This window comes from Microtus oregoni, unplaced genomic scaffold, assembly GCF_018167655.1.
Source record: "Microtus oregoni isolate MIOR12 unplaced genomic scaffold, Mior012 000007F_ref0000211, whole genome shotgun sequence".
NCBI classification, from domain to species: domain Eukaryota; kingdom Metazoa; phylum Chordata; class Mammalia; order Rodentia; family Cricetidae; genus Microtus; species Microtus oregoni.
The window spans coordinates 20,713,477-20,732,498 of NW_024543066.1; the positions used below are offsets into that span (position 1 = coordinate 20,713,477).

Consider the following 19,022-nt stretch of genomic DNA (forward strand, 5'->3'; position numbering starts at 1 on the left):
TGAGGACGCCGGAGATCTACCTCAGGTTTCGTTCACCTTTATTTCTACTTATTTCATTTTTTTTAACAGTTTCTCATTTTATCTGAAACTTGTAAATTAGGACAGGCTGGTTGAATAGTAAGCCCCAGGATACGTGTCCCCCCACAAACCACCAGGCTGGGATTATCAGTGCCTGCCACTGTATCTCCTCCTCAGGCTCTGGGGTGCAAGCATAGGTCCTTACACTGACGGAGCTGCCACTCCCACCCTATTATTGGTGTCTCTGTTTGCTTGGTGTTTAACAACTTTAGTCTACTACTTCCTGCTGTCACCCACCATCTGTGTAAACATGCAACATGGACTGAACTTAACAGCACAAGACCTCGTCTACGTTTACCCATACTCCCACACCCCATCCTACATCTCCACCAGTGGTCTCTGTTCACGTCAAGTGCGCAGGCGTGAAATCTGGTGCCAGTGCCATCTCTGACCTGCCTTGCCATATCCTACCAGAGACAGTCCCCTCTATTAGAACTGCAGAGTATAGCCATGTTCTCCCCATCTTCATTGCTGTCAGATAGTTCGTAATAACTTCACATCTAGTCCTTTCTTATCTAAACTAAATTGCCACACAAAACAGAATCCAGTGTGACATCAGAAAATATACACTGTATTTTATTATAGATCCACAGGAAGTTACACAGGATATACAAGCATGCTTTATCCAGCTTCTGTCCATGTAAACCCTTTAATGATCTCCTATTGTCTTATACAACCACAAGCCTACACTTGACCTCCGTTGCCCCTGAAATTGGCTTCTTCTTGCTCCGCCATGGTCCTGCTGCCCTGCTGAGCTGTACCACAGTGACCTTGTACAGTTTCTCCCCTGAGCCAGGATCTAAGCCTGATGCATCTTTTACTCTCACGCTGTTTTCTCTGTATCTAGCCCTTCCTTCTCACCTCCCCCATGTTCTGATCTAATGGCTCTCCTTTTCCCTCCCCCATGTCTCTGGACTCATCCTCTCTTTTTTCCTCCAGGTCTTTGTGTTATGTGTTGTGTGCCTGTGGACCTTTCATGTGCGGCCCCACCTCCAGACTCAAAGAGATACCATAAAGACCTTAATCTATTTTTCCCATCACCTATGCCACGTCCAGTGCCTACACATCATTAAATTAATTATGAATCCAGGCATAAATTCTATTTACATCACAAAACTGGATGGCTCTGAGCCACCTCTGAATGTCAGCCTCTTCCTTCCTTTTATTTTATCCCCACCCCCCACCCCAGTGTCTATGGACTTGCCCTGTGCTAGACCCAGTTACAAAGGGGCATTTAATTTCCTCTTCGATTTCCTTTCAATAACAGATTGTGACTTGTAATTTCTTTAGCATACCCTGGAACCAGAATATCTGCTGATTATGTTTCCGAGCGCCAGCCTTGTTAAGATAAAGACAGAGAGAGGATGTCATCTCCTGAGGGGAGCTTGGAGAGTGACTATTTCTGGCAGAAAACTTGTTTTGTCTTAGAGACTTGAGCTTCAGAGTCATTCATGAATGACTAATGCACTCAGGAAAGATCAGTGGAGCATTCTCTGAACCCTCTCTAGCTGCTCCGCGGAGACTGAATCAGAGGAAAGCTAGAGGAAAAGCTGATGAGAGATTAAGGAAGGAGAGTGTGGTCACGGCGATGCGACTCTTGAAGGAGTGGAACTGGGCCGTCCATCTAGTTTACGACCAGTTTCTCAGGCTGAGTCACCTGAGTAATTTTTTTTCTTGGCTATATATTTTTATATATGTTTATTTCTTCTACTATTTTCCAACTATAAATTAAGGCAGGGTGCAAAACGGAAGGATTTGGTTTTGTTTAGGAGAGTAGGCTCAAAAATTTCTCAGTAATCACTCCTTGCTTAGGTAAAGTCATATACCTGTTTTCTAAGAGTGATTTTAAATGTTTAATGCATTCTCGTTGCCTTTCTTAATGGATGGTGACTGTCCTCTGTAGAGTAGTTCATAATGAAAAATACAATGAGAAGTACAGTCAAATATCAAGCATTTTAAAAATAAGTAAATAGTACTTTGAGCAGTTGTGCTGAGTCCCATAGTGTTGACTGTACAGTGACATTCAGCTCACTGACAGACTGGAAGAATGATAAAAGACATTAATGGATGGTGAGTGCCCAGTCTCTAAGCCGGCATCCTGTGGGTTTGCTAAAAGAAAGCCACCCTTGTCCCAGACTTCCCACACACCTTAGGATAGAACCCGCCAACATAATCCTGCAAGGTCATTAGCAGGGGCCACTCTATGGGATGCACCTCAGGTGTGCACAGCCATTTCTTGGTTCTGTTTGTCTCCCTTTGCTCTCTAAATCCTTTTCCAACCAGCTACTCATCAACATTTGCAGCACCCTGTCCTAGAAGTCAGCAGGAAGAATCTTTGGAGGCAGGCAAGGAAGAAAAGAGTCAATTAGCTTTAAGTTAAGACTGGATCTTTAGTCCCATCCCTCATGGTTGATAGGGTACACACATGTATGCAGATGCTCCTACATGTGAAGGTCAGAGGTCACTCACTGTCAGGTGTCTTCTTCAGTCACTATCCATGTTTTTTGTTGTTGTTCCTTAATGTTGGAATTTACTGGGTAACCAGAAATTTACAAAGTACAGCAGTCTCGTTGGCCGCAATTTGCTCCTAATTTTGCTTGATAGGTACCCATTGACAATCTCAAGTTCCTCCATTCCAGTCTCGGTGACTAACATCAACTCTCAGACCACACATTATACCTCACACTAATGTAAAAATACACCATCACAAAGTGGCTCAGAAAAGGCTTAAAGAGGCTGCAGAGTTGAGAGAAGCTGTCCTCAAGTCAGAACCAAGGGTGAGTCTGTAGGGAGCCCAGGATAAGCCTCATTGACCACAGGCATCCACAGAGCCTGCTTAAGCACAGAGGTGTCAAATGCAGGTCTTGATGGCAGCCCATCAGCTTGAGGGTCAGTTTGAAGTGGGCTGAGTGACACCAGCAGGAAGACTGTGTTTGAGACCAGATTGGTTACAGGACAACAGTGGCTAGTCAGCCTACTCGCTCCATTTCAGTTTTGGAGGGCTTCTTTCTTTTCTTTTGCAGGGTCTCTCACTGACCCTGGAGCTCTTTGGTTGGGCTAAACTAGTGATTGAGATGCGCATGTGTGCGTGTTTTCACAAGGATGCTAGGGATCCAAACGCTAATGCTTTTGCTTGTACAGCGGGCATTCTACCAAACAAGCCAGCTCCCCAGGTCACTAAAAGCTCTTTAGAAAACAAACAAACAAAACTGTTGTCACAACATCATGACGGTGCCTAAAAATAACAATGATCTCATAATACTGTGTTCTTGCCCAGACAGCCATCCACTTTCCAAATATGGAGACCTTTAGTAAATGTAAAAGAACACAACAAAACAAAATACAAAACCAGTCAAAAATGAAAAAGAGCTGAGCATGCCCACAATATGCTTACAACATCAGCAGAAAGGAGTGGATCCAGGGAACTTGATGACCAACCAGCCTTTCTGAACTGGAGAAAATGGAGAGCTTCAAGTTCCCTGAGAGACAGTGAGTCAGGGGAACAAGACAAAGAGCATTAGAGGAAAATACCAGTGTCCTCCTCTGGACTCTGCCCACACATCCGTAGGTGTGCTCACATATGCACATCAGCGGACACACAACACAGAGACACACATGCCAACACAGATTTACACTTCCGCTGGTAAAAAGTTATTTTCTTTTCTTACAGGAAATGAGGATAAAGCAATGGAAAACTAATTTCAAGGGGTAGGAAAAAAAATCACTTCAGGTCTTCGCCGTGTTTCCCGAGACTGCCCCCACATAGCCAGGGAAGAGTACTTAGCACCTCCCCCACTTCCGCCTCTTATGGGCAAGTGTGCCTTGGTGCAGGATAACCCAGAACCTTCCTTTCGTGACACAGCAGGGCTTTCTACTACTGTGTTGCTAACAGTTACTTGACAAAAATGTGTGTGGGACACAGGCTTTTTCTGAGATTGTTGATTGAGCGCATAATTTAAAAGTCAGAATATTAAATAAACATCTCCGTCCTTTCTTCCAGCAGGCAGCCCAGAGAACAGCTCTCCGCGCTCTATCTGACAGGTACATTTTGTCATTTTTATGAACTATAAATTGCTTTATGAAACATTGAGCCCTATTTATTGTGGCATATAATTCATAATCGGATTTTGTCCCTAAAGAATCTGTGGACTGGGATGTTAAACATTCTGCGTGCCTGGATTTGCCATGCGTGCATGGGGTTTATTACTGCAGAAATCGTCTTGTTGTATTTCACATAAAGTACGAAGAATCCCTTGTTGTGCCGTGAAACAAGAGACCAGAAACTTAGGGGAAAGGCCTGAGTGGTGCAGTAAATTCTGAACTTTGGAGTTGGTTGAGAGCCAAGCTCATTTTTCAGCAGTAAGTACTTCATTTATTTTGAGGTGTTTTCTTCACTCTTTCCATATCTTTTCACCCAGAGGACTCTGCCTTTTGATAAGATTTCCTCGAGTTGTATGCCTATAAGCCAGCCACTCGTGGTCTCCCACCTGACTTCTTGGTCTCGACTTGTTTCTCCTGCCTTGCATTACTCAACTGGAATTTGCACCCTGCTTTTTCTGAAAGGAGAGTGCCAAATGGAGAAATACAGATTCGCTGTCTAGAACAGACGAAGGTGTGTGTGGGTGTGTGGTGATGCGTCTCAGTTGACTGACACACACCTCAGTAGTATTGGCCAGGCAGCCTTTGCCCCACCCTTCCTTCTGACTTCTTTCTCTCAGAATGTGTGGTTACTGGCTAAACCAGATCAGCCCGGCACTCCTCCCAGGTACAGCTCCTTGCTTAGGTGAATTATCTGGAGCACGTGGGTGAAAAGCATTTCCTCTGAGGAGGCCCGAACCTAAGTTTGTTTCTTTTGGCTAAAGAACCTTTACCCAGTGACAGCCACCTAAGTGTGCTTGCTCTAAGAGCGGCTGCCGCGTGATACAGAGCTGCTGTTGGGAAGCCCACAAACGCGTGACTTCTGGCCTTTTGATCAGAGAGATCAAACTCAGAGAGAAAAACCCAGGATCCAAACTCACTGTGTGGCATAATTAGACTCTCCCTACACATATTTCTCTCTTAGTTTTTATCTTCTCTTTGGAAATGAGAATCTTTGACTCAAATGGTTTGAACAGCAAGGGAAGCTTAGATTCATACAATGACCTTTACTAATACACGTAATATTTCCTTTTGGGAGGTACCATGAAAAGCTTGTGATATTATATCATATCAGTGTTTCTAGAACACTGTTGATATACTACAAATCACTGATTTACCCCCTTTGGATGGATGAAGTTTCTAATATAAAAATATATACTTGATAAAACTATGTATATATACAATGAGAAGCGTCATGACAACCTTTGTTAGAATGAACCAAACCATCTTTTAAGAAAATAGGCATTCCCTTTAAAGTCGTACAGGGTGCATCAGAAACTAGTTGAGACATTCAAATGTTTCTCCTCAAATGCCTTAGCCCTGGGAAGCCAGTGTGGCTAGATCTTAATGAGGAACCCTTTGACCTCTTTCTTATTTTCTCACTAAATCCCCTGTCAAGCTAGTGACCTCCCAGAAGGAGGGGTCCCCATTGTCTCTGTTCCCCTGTTCCCCAGTATAGTAGGGATATTCCACTATTCAATCCAGAAGCTTTTTACTCAGAATTAGAGTAACTAGCCTCACTTCCAAGTGATGGCTTGGGTTAGCACACTGCTCTGGTGATGCAATTGTGAGAAGCTCCTGTCTCCATATTTCTCAACATTCAGAGCCACTTGAGAGTCTTGTTACAAGCCTGTAGGCCTGTCAAGCCTTTTGATGTTGTGACACAACATTATGACAAAATTTGTGTTCAGAAACCAAATAACTGAGTTACAATTGTAAAATGTTTTAAGTGAGCTTAGAAGTTTATGCTGGGTTGCGTTGCTAGCCATCCTTAGGCACACACAGCTCATGAGCTTAGGAGTCTGTGCTGGTTGTGTTGGTAGCCGTCCCTAGGCACACACAGCTCATGGCTGCAGGTTGGTCACCCCTTTAAGGTATGTGTAAGTGTAGATAAGGGTGCCGTGGGCAAACTGAGATCTTGTGGTTGGCTTGTTTAGCTCATCAAGAAGTTTATCCCTTCCTCCTCTGAAACACATTCTGTTTTCTGGGGCTTACATGAGAGCATTTGAAATCATCTGCAGAATGTTCACTGTGTTGCCCTGGCTTGCCTCAATCTTGCTGTGTAGACTAGGCTGGCCTTGAAGTCATAGGGATCCATTTGCCTCTGCCTCCTGAGGTGTGTGCCACCATATGCAGCTTTTATAATTGTGTTCCAGGCCAACCAGCAAGGCCCTGGTTTGTTTGTTTGTTTGTTTTTAAGAAAAAAATAAATTATAAAACTCTTCTTCAAAATTGGGACTTAAAAATACCTACTGAATTCTTTGGATTCATTATTTTCTAGTTTTTTGAAAATTAGAGAATGGTAACTGGGCACATGGCAGCTGCCTTTTCCTATCATATTACTTTACATTTTGAATAAACCAAACCAATATTTTTAGAAAAAAATCATTGTGCATTGGGTCCACATCATTGTATGAAAAAAATGAATGAAATTTATGCCTTGGCAATGCTGAAGCATGCATGCATGGGCAGCCTGTACTTGTCCATATTGGGTTTCATGGTCTAAGTTGCTAAATTGATGAGGACAACTGACCAGGTCTCTTCCTCAAGAGGGCACCAGATCTCATTACAGATGGTTGTGAGCCACCATGTGGTTGCTGAGAATTGAACTCGGGACCTTTGGAAGAGCAGGCAGTGCTCTTAACCACTGAGCCATCTTTCCAGACTTGCTTGATATTCTGTCTGTCAGATTTTGAATGGAACGCATCACCCCAGATCATGACCTACTCACAGTAGCTTTTTAGAGCATGGAATAGTCTATTAATTACTGGTTGCTGTGACAACCTATCTGAAAAAGCACCTTAAGGAAGGAAGAGTTTATTTGAGCTCATAGTTACTTAGCATCATGGGAAGAAAGCCATCATGGCAGGCTCTTGGGACAGCCAGTCAATAGTGTCCCCAGCAGTGATAACATTCACTTTCTCCTTTTTCTTTGGTCTGGGATTGCAGCCTGTGAAAGTGAGCTGCCCTCAGTTTAGGTGGGTCTTCACACCTCTGTTAACCTGCTTTTGGCCTTCCCTCAAGGCATGCCTAGAAACTTGTCTCCTAAGTAATTCTATTTCCTGTCGAGTTGACAGTGCAAATCATCACAGTCTGTCCTACACCGAATTATAGAGACCCTTCTGACGTTCTAAACTATATTTGGTTTTAGCCTATTATCACTTCTTTCTATAAAATTCCATAACAGTTACACAGCATTTCCGTTTTTATCCAAATGACAAAGCCCTTTTCAGACCTAGCCTGTTTTCTAAGTTCTTTGATTCTAGAATTGGGAAGAGACGCCCAGTTGGCTCCAACCATGCTTCCTTGAACTCCTTACTCCACTCCCAAAACATTTTCTAACCATCTGCCCATGGGTACAGTGATGTTTACCAAGGGTGACATTGTGGTCCTGATGAAAAAGCAAGGTTTTGCTGACCAGGTTGTTGGGAAGATCTGGATTTGCATTGTAAGGTCAGCTGGAAGAAAGCCCTCCAATGCTTTGACACCTGGTCCAACAAAGCCTACTATAGGGAAAGGAAAGGAACGAGTTTCCCATTCCCTTCCTAAGATAGAGTGGGGTTCTCATGCCTCTTGGGTACTAATGATTGTGATAGTATCCAAGGACTTACAAAGGTTCTCCTTTCCAATCTCAAAAGTTACCTGGTTTGTCTTCTAAAGACACATCCTACCCACTAAAGAGGCACAAGTCCAATATTTAATCATATAGACTAAACTTCTTAAAGTGAAGTTTATCTTTTTTAACTGTACATTTTAAATTATACATATTCATAGGCATGATATGTTGATACATGAGCACTTTGTGTAATATTTTACTTAAATTAAAAACATCTTGGAGCTGGGTAGATATCTAAGTAGTTACGAGAAGACACAGCTTTGATTTCCAGCACCTCCATCGTGGCTCACAACCCTCTATAACCCCAGATCTAGGGGACCCAAGAGGCATGCACCTGGTACACATATATGCATGCAGGCAAGACATTCATACACATAAAAGTAAAATAAATTTTTAAAAAATTTACAGCATCTGTCTCCTCAGACATCATTTCTTTGTTGAAAATATTCATATGCCTTTACTTTAGCTTTTTTAAAATGGTTTTTTTACATTTTGTGTCCATGCCAGCATGCTTGTGTGTGGAGTCGGCCCTCTCCTTCCACCTTGGTCTCAGAGATCAAACTGGGGTCATCAGGCTTAGTGACTTTACCCACGGAGCCATCTCTTTAGCCCTCTTCTAACTTTTCCAAATGCACGCAGTCCGTTATCATTATCTGCAGTCAATCTACTGTGCCCTGGTGTGCTGGAGCTTAATACCCAGGCCAGCTGCTCGAAAGTTTGGGGTGTCTCATAATCAATAATCAGTCTTGGAACATTAAAGATATAATACATCCATTGCCTAACTTTAGAAAAACCACATCAGATATCGACCCTAGCAATGGACTTTGTTTGTAGTTCAGTCCAGATAGTCACAGCAGAGTACACCAGGCAGTGTGAGAAACTGGACCGCAGCCCAGTTTACCCAGACCTCCCCCCGAGACAACAGCATGTGTTGTAGGAGGATGGACTGGTATGGGTTTTGTTCTTTTCTATACCTGAGTGTAGGTTTTTGTTTTATGTTTTTGAGAAGTATGAGGCCCACTGGTGTCCTCAAATGATGAAAACAAGAGGTAAACCAGGGCAGGAAAAGGTGGCAAAATTCTTGAAGATATAAATAAGCCAATTAGTAGATATTAGTTTGCACGGGTGTTCTATCCTTATCATCTCAAGTGCCTTTTCTTCTTGTGGGTTGTTGCCCTTGTTGGGTATGAGGACAGATGAAGGAAAGAGGGACAGATGGACACTTGGTTTGTGTATAAAGGTGCAGAGTCCACACTGCAAAAGCTACCACATTATCCGTAACCTGGAGAATATGCAAAGGGCTGTTAAAAAGGAAAGATGTGTATGCCGTGTATGAAGAGCCTTGGGTATGATTAACTTCTCTCTGGAAGTAGTAAATAGCAGACAACTCTGATCAGAAGTGATCGTGTGATTTATCAATCCGAGCGACTGTTCATTTGCAGAGAAGCTGGAGGTCAATCTGGAAGTCTGCGGCCAGAGGAGCACGAGGAAATTGCCGGGACTAAGAAGTTAATCATACCCTGAGACTGTTTCCATCTGTCTTGGGGCGACAGAGCCTCTGCACGGAGAGCAGGCATGCTTTATAGCAGCAGATCAGGAATTAATATTTTCTGTGGAACCTCGGGCATCATTTGCAGCAACTTGGGTTTTATAAAAATGGAGCATAATTTTGTATGAATAAATCACACTCTGTTAGAAATGTGAGGGGCTGAGGGAAAAAAATTTGCTTGTCTCCAAAAAAAAAAAAAAATAGAAGAGGAAGGATCAAGAAAGCCAACCTCCATGCAGCCGTTGAAGCAATGGCACTTGGAGGGCAGGGATGGCCATGCGCTTAAATTGCGCATATAATCATCTTCTAAAATGCCTGTGTGCAGCTCCAGCCATGGCTACATTTTTATAGCTTTGGAGACACATCACCAGGCTATAACCTGTCTGCCCATCTGGCAGATTCTCAGATCCAAGATCCATTTATATTGAAATCCAAACAACTGCCATGGATTTATTCATTTATTCCACCATCCGCACTGAGCGCATGCAGCATGCTCGGTGGGGTGCAGTGCCCTGCCTGAAGTACATCAGTTGAGAAGGGCTTCTGCTCGGGGCTTTGGCAGCCAGAGGCCGGCCGAGTGTTGGGTTTACGAAAAGAGAGGCTGGTCTTGCTCCTGTGCTCGCTGCTTTCCAGTTTTCCCTTTCTCAGATAAATTTCATGCATGGAGTCCTATTTTCCGTGGGGAAGTCTAGAAAGAAATTGAGTAAATGATGAATAGCCTACAATTTCGGGAACTTCACCTCCACCTAGAGAGTGGAATGTGAAATGACCTGTGTCCAGAAACATGTCCCTGTTTGGAGGGACTGGCTGGCAGGCGCTTCTTCTCCAGACTCTTCTGGGGGATGGGGGGGGGGGGGGTCTAGTCACAGGGGCAGCTTCAGCTGAAGTAAGGGAATTTAGTGCGTTGGAGAGGGCCACCAGCTTCCAAGGGTGCTCCGGGTTCTGTTCTGTCCAATGGGAGAGGAGAACGGCAGCGACTGTGTACTACTAATCGGTCCCTTCTTTTAGAAGCATTTTACATGTATTTATTTATGTATCATGGGTGACACTCGTGCTGTATGGGTCCTGTGTCTGTGAGAGGGCAATTTGAGGAAGTCCATGCTCTCCTTCCCCCTTGTAAATCCTGAAGAATAAACTCAGGCTCAGTGGCAAGGACCTTCACCTGCTGAGCTATCTCACTGGCCCAATTGATTGCTAAGCATCACAAAGAGATGGGGCACTTTTAAGGAAGTTTTAAACTCACAGCTCTGACTATCAGCTGTCTCTGTGGGGCCCATGTTCTCCAGTCTCTTTAACGCAAGGGATTCCTAGTCATGAAGATTTGGGATAGCGTGCACCTCACACGTTTTCAAAGAGCATTGCATGTAGAAGCTCTGTCCCATTTACTGTATCATTTTATAGTCTTCAGAACAGTCCTGAGAGGTGTGTGAAACCCTGAAAACAAAACCAGATTTTTAAAACGGTGAATGTAAACTCAACCACGCGCAGGTGATATGACAGAAGCAAGCGGCCCTGCTGTGATTAGAACTCAGGTCCAACCAGTGCAGTTTTGCTATCCTCCACACAGCAACAAAGCAACAAAGCAAGCTTTGAAATGTCAGGGACCTCTGCTGTAGGCCTAGCCACCTCTTGCATCCGTGTGTTATTTCTGCCTTAGTCATCTCTTTACCCCTCGAGTATTACCTGGCAACCAGGGGAGAAATTATTGGGTGGATAAATGAATGCATAAATGAACAAATGATTGAGTGAATGAATGAATGAATGAATGAATGTGGTTATATTCTGGTGTCTGAAGACACCAGATTCTGCTGTCTGTGGCTCCCACTCCCCAGGTGCTTAGAACGTGGCAAAGAAAGTAGAGTTGTATGTGTACGGTATGCATAGTGTTCTCTCGGAACAGTTGTGTGTCAGCATGCTAAGGGCATCATTGATACTATTCATTTAATCCTCACCATAGCCCGCTCAGCAAGGAAGAAAGGATTCAACATTAGGGCTATAAAGAGACGCTGTTGTCAATAGGATTCCATTTCGCTTCGTATTCTAAACTGCTTTCCCTAAAATCCTCCTGCATCTGGGTTTCTATTAATAGACTCAGGCAACTTTCTTCCGCATCTCAGAGCACCAGAACAATCGGTCTGACCCCGGAGTCGATGCCTTTAGCCACTTCAGTAAGCAGACTGCCTGCCCCCGTCAAGCCTTGAGGAAATCGGTGACCTAGGCAGGGCATGTGATGTAGCGGAGTCCTTTCAGAGCCCAGAAAGGGGAACTGAGGGACATTTTAAGTGTGGCACGAAGGAAAATTATATTAATGGCTATGGACGGGAGTGGAGTGGAGCAGAGAATGAGGAAGCATCAGCTTGGACAGTGTTGGGCTGCAGGGTGGCCAGAGAAGAGCACAGTGTTGGGTGGGGGTGGAACCAGCTCCACACAGCAATCCCATCAGCTCCTCAGAATGGGAGCCCCATCTTAAAGAGCGGGTATCGCTCTGTGTGAACCGTCATGTAATCCTGACCAACCGCATGCCTTTTTATTTACTTATTTTTGTTTGTTTGTGTTTGTGTGTGAGCACGGGCATACACAAGTACACACAAGGTGTGTGAATGGCGGTCACAGTGAGCGGGGTCCGGGGTTGAACTCTAGAAGTGTGTTCACTTGCCGAGCCATCTCCACAGCCCCCTCATGCGTTTTAAAACCAAATAGTCCAAGAGTGTGCATCCTGCTCCAAGCATCCTGGCCCAGCCATCCCTGACCTCTCTCCTCTTTGGTAGACATCACAGAACAAAGCAAGTAGGACAGTGAGAATTGGGTAAAGCAGTCAACATCTGGGTCTAAACTTTTCCAGTTACAATAAGCAGGGCAAGGACCATGGCCTCCCTCTAGGTTGTGGACAAACCACATGCACTAATAGAGAACGGGTGCTTTGTCCCTCTTCCTGCAGGGAGATAACCCCACCGCCACAGCATTCAGGAACTACCTGTCACCCAGGTACCAGGGGATGTTCTTTGGCTCAAGTCCTCCTAGAGGCTTAGCACCCAGAAGAGAAGAGTAGAACACGGGTCTGTTGGGAAGCCATAACTAGTCGATAAACAGCTTATCTGTCCATCCGAGGAAAGCTGGTATCGGCAAGTCTCCACAAACAGCCCTGGCTAGTTCTCACCCACTCTTGTGTAACATGTTCTAGCCTGTTCTCCCCTAGGGCCCTAGATGAGGTCCACGCATATCTCTGACGAACTGGCCACAACGGTGTCTCTAGCATCATCTTCATTCATGTAGAAGACTCCTCTGGATCAATTTCTGACACTCTTCCTGATAACTGCTCAAGAACTGGCCTGGTTTTCTCACTGTAGAACAAATAATCCTTATTATTTCAAAATCAAACCACCATTCTCAGGAAGAGCACTGTGTGGGGCCATGAACAGAGCGAAATGTGCTAAGTCTCTCTGGTCCTTAACAGGGCCCTGTGATATCCATCGGCACTCACAAGCAGAGACCTTTCGCTTTGCTCCTCCCCCTCCCGCTCCTATAGGGCCACCACATAATTGTGCCTCACAGCCCTTGGGTGGCCGTTAGCCCAGTCAACTGCATTAACACGACATTAACAAGGGGGGCATCCACAGGCTAGAGGATCTAAAGCTCAGCTTTTACACACGCCCCCCAGTACTAATTTCCACAATAAAACTAAATGGCTCCAGAGAAGCCATTGAGTCGTATCAGGTAAATAATACACAGTTTAAAAGGTCCCAAACATGTATTTCACGCAGCAGAAGAGAGTCCAGGAAGAAGTTACAGGCTTTTGAGTAAATAAATAACTAGTTGTATAAAGCCACTAATTGCCCTTTAAAATGGTTTAGTGGGTTTGAGAGTACTTGAGGATTAATACAGACTTGTCACCTGATGTCTGGCCAGGGAGGAGTTAGCCCCAGGGTCCTCTGGGTGAAAGTGCTTTAACCCGTTAGTTAATGCCCAAAATTGCCATGAGCCCCAGCTCATGGGTGACTTAAGTTGAAGCATACATAGAGGAACTTCGACTCCTTTATAAAGAATAATAGGGGTGATGTCTGTGGCAACATGCATTTGCTTAGTACCAGTGATGTGTATGAGGAAGATGGTTAAAATATGTGATATGTATTTGCACAGTAATATATATACATATATATATATATATGAAAATGCTCTATTTTGCTCTATAAATTTTTCATATATATATGAAAGTGAATAGGTCTGCAGATACAGGCTAAGATCCCTAATCCAAAATCTCAGATCCAAAATGCTCCAAAATCCAAGATTTTTGGAGCACCAACTTAACACCACAAGTGGAAGATTCCCTGCTATGAAACCTTGCTTCATGTATAGTGTTACCTAAAACACCATCTCAAATTGCCTTCAGAATGTCTGTATAAGGGATATATGAAACAATTGACTTTACAAGTAGACTTGGGTCCCAGTGCTAAGACATCTCCCTCCCGACCCCAACTCTCTGTCTCTGTCTCTGTCTTTCTCTCTGTGTGTCTCTGTCTCTCTCTCTTTCTCTCTCTCTCTCTCTTACACACACACACACACACACACACACACATCACATCACATCACATCACATTACACTGAATCATCTGAAGAAGAATTGAAATCTGAAAGCATTCTATTGTTGGAAATTTGGGAAGTTCCAAGGTGGCCTCTCCTACATAGCAGTGATCAGTGTCCTCACGTGGCTTTGAGGTCCTGGGTTCCCACTGAAGCACTCTTTACTCGGATAGGATTAGAGGTGACCCTGGCCTTCCTGAGTGGGATGAAGCAGAGGCTAACTCACTGCTTGTCCTGCTCCTCCAGCTACAGTGACTGCTGAGGAGCACAGCTGATTGGCACCTTGTTCACCCTGTGTTCGGTAAACCCTCAGAAGGGCCAGAGGGAGCCAGGTCCTCATGCTTCAGTGATGGGACAATTGAACACGCTGCCCTTGGCTCATTTCACCCAGTATCATCCCACACTGTGTTCCCTCGCTGCTGAATGCGTCCTCTCAGGCTTTTGATAAAGTCCCCAGAGGCATGACATTTCAACCACAGGCTTTTTTTTTTTTTTTTTGCTTAGTCTTTGTCGCTTGGTCCACAAGTCCTGTGCCTTTTTTTTTTTTTTTTAGTTTTCCCTTTTCTACTTTTTTTTTTTTAATTTATTTATTTATTAAGGATTTCTGCCTCGTCCCCACGAGCAAGGAACTCAGGACCACGGGGGGTGCACCCACACACTAAGACAATGGGGATGTTCTATTGGGATCTCACCAAGGCCAGCTGGCCTAGGTCTGAAAAAGCATGGGATAAATCCGGACTAGCTGAACATAGCGGACAATGAGGAATACTGAGAACTCAAGAACAATTGCAGTGGGTTTTTGATCCTACTGCACGTACTGGCTTTGTGGGAGCCTAGGCAGTTTGAATGCTCACCTTACGAGTCCTGTGCCTTTGAACACCTTTATAGCTGTCCTTTCTACACCAAGGGTAGTGGGTGTTCTATGTGTCTCATGTTTATGGCTCATTTAATTTTACTTAAATTTACACAAAATGGTCGTCTTAGGGTTTGTGTTGCTGTAAAGCAACAACACGTAAAGAAAACATTTGATTGAGGGTGGCTGGCTTACAGTTTCAGAGGTTTAGTCCATTATCATCGTGGCGGGGATCATGGAAGCATGCAGGCAGAAATAGCTGAGAGTTCCACAGCTTACAGACAACAGGAAGTTGACTGACCGTCACACTGAGAGAAGCTTGAGGAAAAAAACCTCAAAGCCTGCCTCACAATGACAAGGCCACATCTCTTAATAGTGCCACTCCCTTTGGGGGAGCATTTTATTTCAAACCACCACAATGGTACATGTGGCATTTCAACACAAGAGCCAAGAAAAAAAGCTATTGTATAACAAATATATTTTTCCTGTCATGGCTATGTATTAAAAAATAGAACTTTATAAGTACATATTTATGAGAGAGACACTCCCCTATACCTTGTTGCCAACTGCTTTGATTATAGACTACTGCCCTGCAGGAACTGTGTTATTGTGTGGTAAGTGTGGTAGTTGCTGGCCAGTTGTTTCAGAATGTTTAAACGGACCACCAGTGAAGATATGACGTATAGTTCCCACTTGCTTTGAACTTCAGCATATGTAGCTGTCATTCTCAGTGCCCCCAGTGTGATCAGTTGAGCAGAACCCAAAGGGAATCCCGGGATAAGAAACTGTATTGGGTGGGGGGGACTATGTGAGTATGGAGGCCGGGGAACAACCTCAGGAGCTGTCTACCTCACGTTTTGAGGCAAACATCTCTTACTGGCCTAGCGTTCTCCTGTTTGTCCAGGCTGGCTGGCCAGGTACCCTTGATGATTTCTCCTTTCACCTGGGTTCTGGGGATGGCACCGAGGTCCTTATGTTTGCCAACTAAGCTGTCTTCCCCAGCTCACCAATAGTCTGTTTGACAAGAGCAGCTTTAAAAGCACTGTGTCTTTAGTGCACATGTGATTCTGAACACTGCTGTCCCTGTCAGTGCCCCAGGAAGCCAGTGAGAGGAACATGCAGAACCGTGTGGTAAGCCATGTCATAGGCTGGGCTTATTGTTTCGTGTTTTGTTCAAAACTCAAACTACTTAGTTGTTTAAAATGGGAGTTTGTTTAAATCATTGCAGCAGTTCCTTTTCATTTGAAATCTCCCAAGTCCATGGAGTCCTCGTTCTCTGGCTTTCTGAGCCTAACAGGCAGGACCTCCATCTCCATAACCGCCCTTCCCTCTCAGAGCTGTCCTTTAGCCAAGCGTCTCTCTGAACTTGGGATCACACAGCCAGTTAGACCTTACTGCCCAGCCAGCTGGAAACTACAGTCTCAGAGCCTGCCCCTCTCGAGAAGTCCTCCCCTCCCAGTGACCTGTTCCTTTCATTCCTTCACAGAGGCAGCCTCAAGCTGGTGCTGGCTACTTGCACTGGCTAGCTGGCCTCCGATGACTGTGATCTGGAGCCACTAAACTTCCCTGCTGCCAGGAAAGGTTAATGTGCTCCCACTGGCTGGAGCAGCCTGACCTTTCTCTCTCTGTCCAACTCCCTGTCCTGTGCTGGTTCCTAGGCCAGTGTCTGGCAGCCACACCACATCCTCCTCCTACAGGCAACATACAGTGTCCATCTCTGCTCTCCCTGGGCAACACCAAAACCCTGCAAAGTACATCCTGGTGTTGAGGATCTACCAAATCCCATGTGGATTTCTCAGCCTTGTCCCCTTCGCCATTGTGATTGTCTGGTTTCCTTTTGTATGGTTTTCTGATTATTATTCCTCTCATCCTGAGAGACGGGATCTAGGGTGACTGCTCACTGTAGTCATTTCAGCTAAAATGTTGAAACAAGCTTGTGGAGACCAAAGTCATGGCCCCTCTTGTATATTACAGGCCAGGTTGACCTGCCTGCTGGCCTTGGTATAGCAAATCAAATAGGGCTTTCTGAAAACCTGCCCAGGCTGAGAGTCAGAGGCCCTGCCGCTTCCCATGCAGCTCTCCTTGGCTAGGTGCGCTTTCTTCACAGCCAGTGAGTCAGTGAGCCACTTGAGGTCACAGCTCTTCATCTTACAGTGGAGACACTCACCCTATTCAGCTTGCCTAATCCCAGAGCTCAAGAAAGCCAAGGCAAGTAACAGTAGACACTACATGAGCGTGGCAAATTGAAGTGTTAGTTCTGTGAGTCACTGTAATTGAGTTAGCTACTGCAATTGTAAAAGGATGAACGTCCCTCAGTGTGGTAGGAAGAAGAACACAAAGGAAGCTGTTAATGCGTCCTCTCTTGGAAAGGTACATGGTCTTCTGGGTGTTGGGTTCTCTCTCCTCCTGGCATCGCATGCTGGCTTGCTGTCTCAAGCTCTGTGCTGACATCTCTGTCACCATCCCATATCATCCCCAGACAACCTTCTTCTCTGGGTGTTACTATCCTCATCTTGCATATGGGAAACTAAAGTTTCAAACTGTTGAATCACTTGCCACCCAAAGTTAATGAACACAGTAAGGTGTGGAACCCACTGGAGCCAAGGTTTGAAGGGGCCTGATGTTTTTCTCTTAGCTTAGTAGCTACGCACGAATATACTGATATTTTAATGATTGCCTATGGTCCCACAAGACCCACAGTCACTACCTGCTGGACACTCAGGCTGCGACCTGGTGGGGCTTCCAGTCCTGGGCCCCAGCTCTGCCACAGCCACAATATGTAGGTTTAAATTAATTCTCTATTGCTGTTTTTATCAATAAGACTCGAGAGTCAAAGACTGGGGTGAAAGCCTGCTAACTCAGAGAGGCTGAGTAGCAACTAGCTGACCTTGCTTTTTGATCAGAGACACTGGAAGAGACAGGTCTCTTCCTTCATCTCAGAACCAAAAAAAAGAAATGCCAAACTCAGGTCCCCACCCTTTCTTTCCTGTGTGTCTTCTCTATCCAAACTGCTGGCTTCTCTATGACAAATTCCAGTCAGCCGGTTGCTGACTCCACCCCAGGATTCAAGGTTTAACTTTATTGTCAAATCTCCAGAAAGTAAGAGTGTGAACAAAATATCCCACAACAAGGGCAAAGTGTCCTTGGACAGGGAAGACCTGCCACACCCCAGGCTGGTTGCCTGGGACCTCCTTCCCTCTCCACCCTACTCAGGTCCTGAAAACAGCACACACTTCAGCTCTCCTTGAGTCACACACAGCGTGCACAAGAGGGCTACACCCAGGGCCAGGACTGCTCAGCTCTCCTCCCCAGAAGATGGACTTAGATGGAGGCTTGTGTGGTACAACATGCCTCACCTAGCTCGTTCCACCCAAGCAAGCAGGTCCAGGAATTTCAGCCGTCTTTCCATGCTCTGAACTTAAAATAGGAGATGACAAAGCATTTGAAAAGCGCACTGGTTGGGCTTAGAGCGAGTGTTTCTCAGCCTTTCTAATGCTGCAACCCTTGAATGAAGTTGTAGTTCTCATGTTGTAGTGAACCCCAACTGTAAAATTTTCGTTGCTACTTCATAACTATAATTTTGTCACTGTTGTGAATCATAATGTAAACGTCTTTGTAGATAGTTCACAGGTTGAGAACCACTTGCTTAGACAGATTGAGGTGAGACGGAAAAAAGAGAAAGTCAATATTGTCTCCTAAGATTTCTGTTCCTAGGGAGATTTTTCCCCTTCCAACTGGCTGGAGATCTCGTATCTATTCACCAGCACTTCGGAATGAAAGACAGATTGTATTCAAATATACAGCAGGTTTTCAAAATGTACACCCACCCATATATCATTGCTTTGGAGACCAACCATCAGCTGTGCCGACTTTCTTGCCCTAGCAAAATGCTGGTGCTAAAAAGCAAAATCAAGCACCCTGTTCCTTCTCTCCTCTTAATCCCTTACCTCCAACCTGGGACCACTGTAACAGTGATTGATAAGGTTCAAAGGAGCAGCAGTAGTAAACATTGTCATGTAAAAGAAATTACTAATACGGCTATTCTCATCCAGAATTATTTTTATCACACACAGCTCCAATTTAAAGTTTAGTCCCCACTGAGAATTTTTTAATCTCCCAACTGTTGCCATCTTGGTTACCTGGAGGCCGTCCAACAAATTCTCCTTACCTTTACTTTTCTGCCAGCAGTAGTCAAGCAGATCAGTAGCTGA

The 19,022-nt window shown here is 44.8% G+C and overlaps 1 protein-coding gene across 2 annotated transcripts in view; it reads left to right on the forward strand.

Annotated features, from left to right (window-relative positions):
- The window catches only part of Aff3 (AF4/FMR2 family member 3), a 459,838-nt gene that overhangs the window by 382,542 nt on the left and 58,274 nt on the right, over window positions 1–19,022 (forward strand). Inside the window, exon 12 of one of the 2 annotated variants that reach the window (XM_041655779.1) lies at window positions 4,079–4,119. In XM_041655779.1, the coding sequence (XP_041511713.1) occupies window positions 4,079–4,119 (41 nt within the window). The remainder of the gene's footprint in view (window positions 1–4,078; window positions 4,120–19,022) is intronic. The other variant, XM_041655780.1, reaches the window with a different exon arrangement.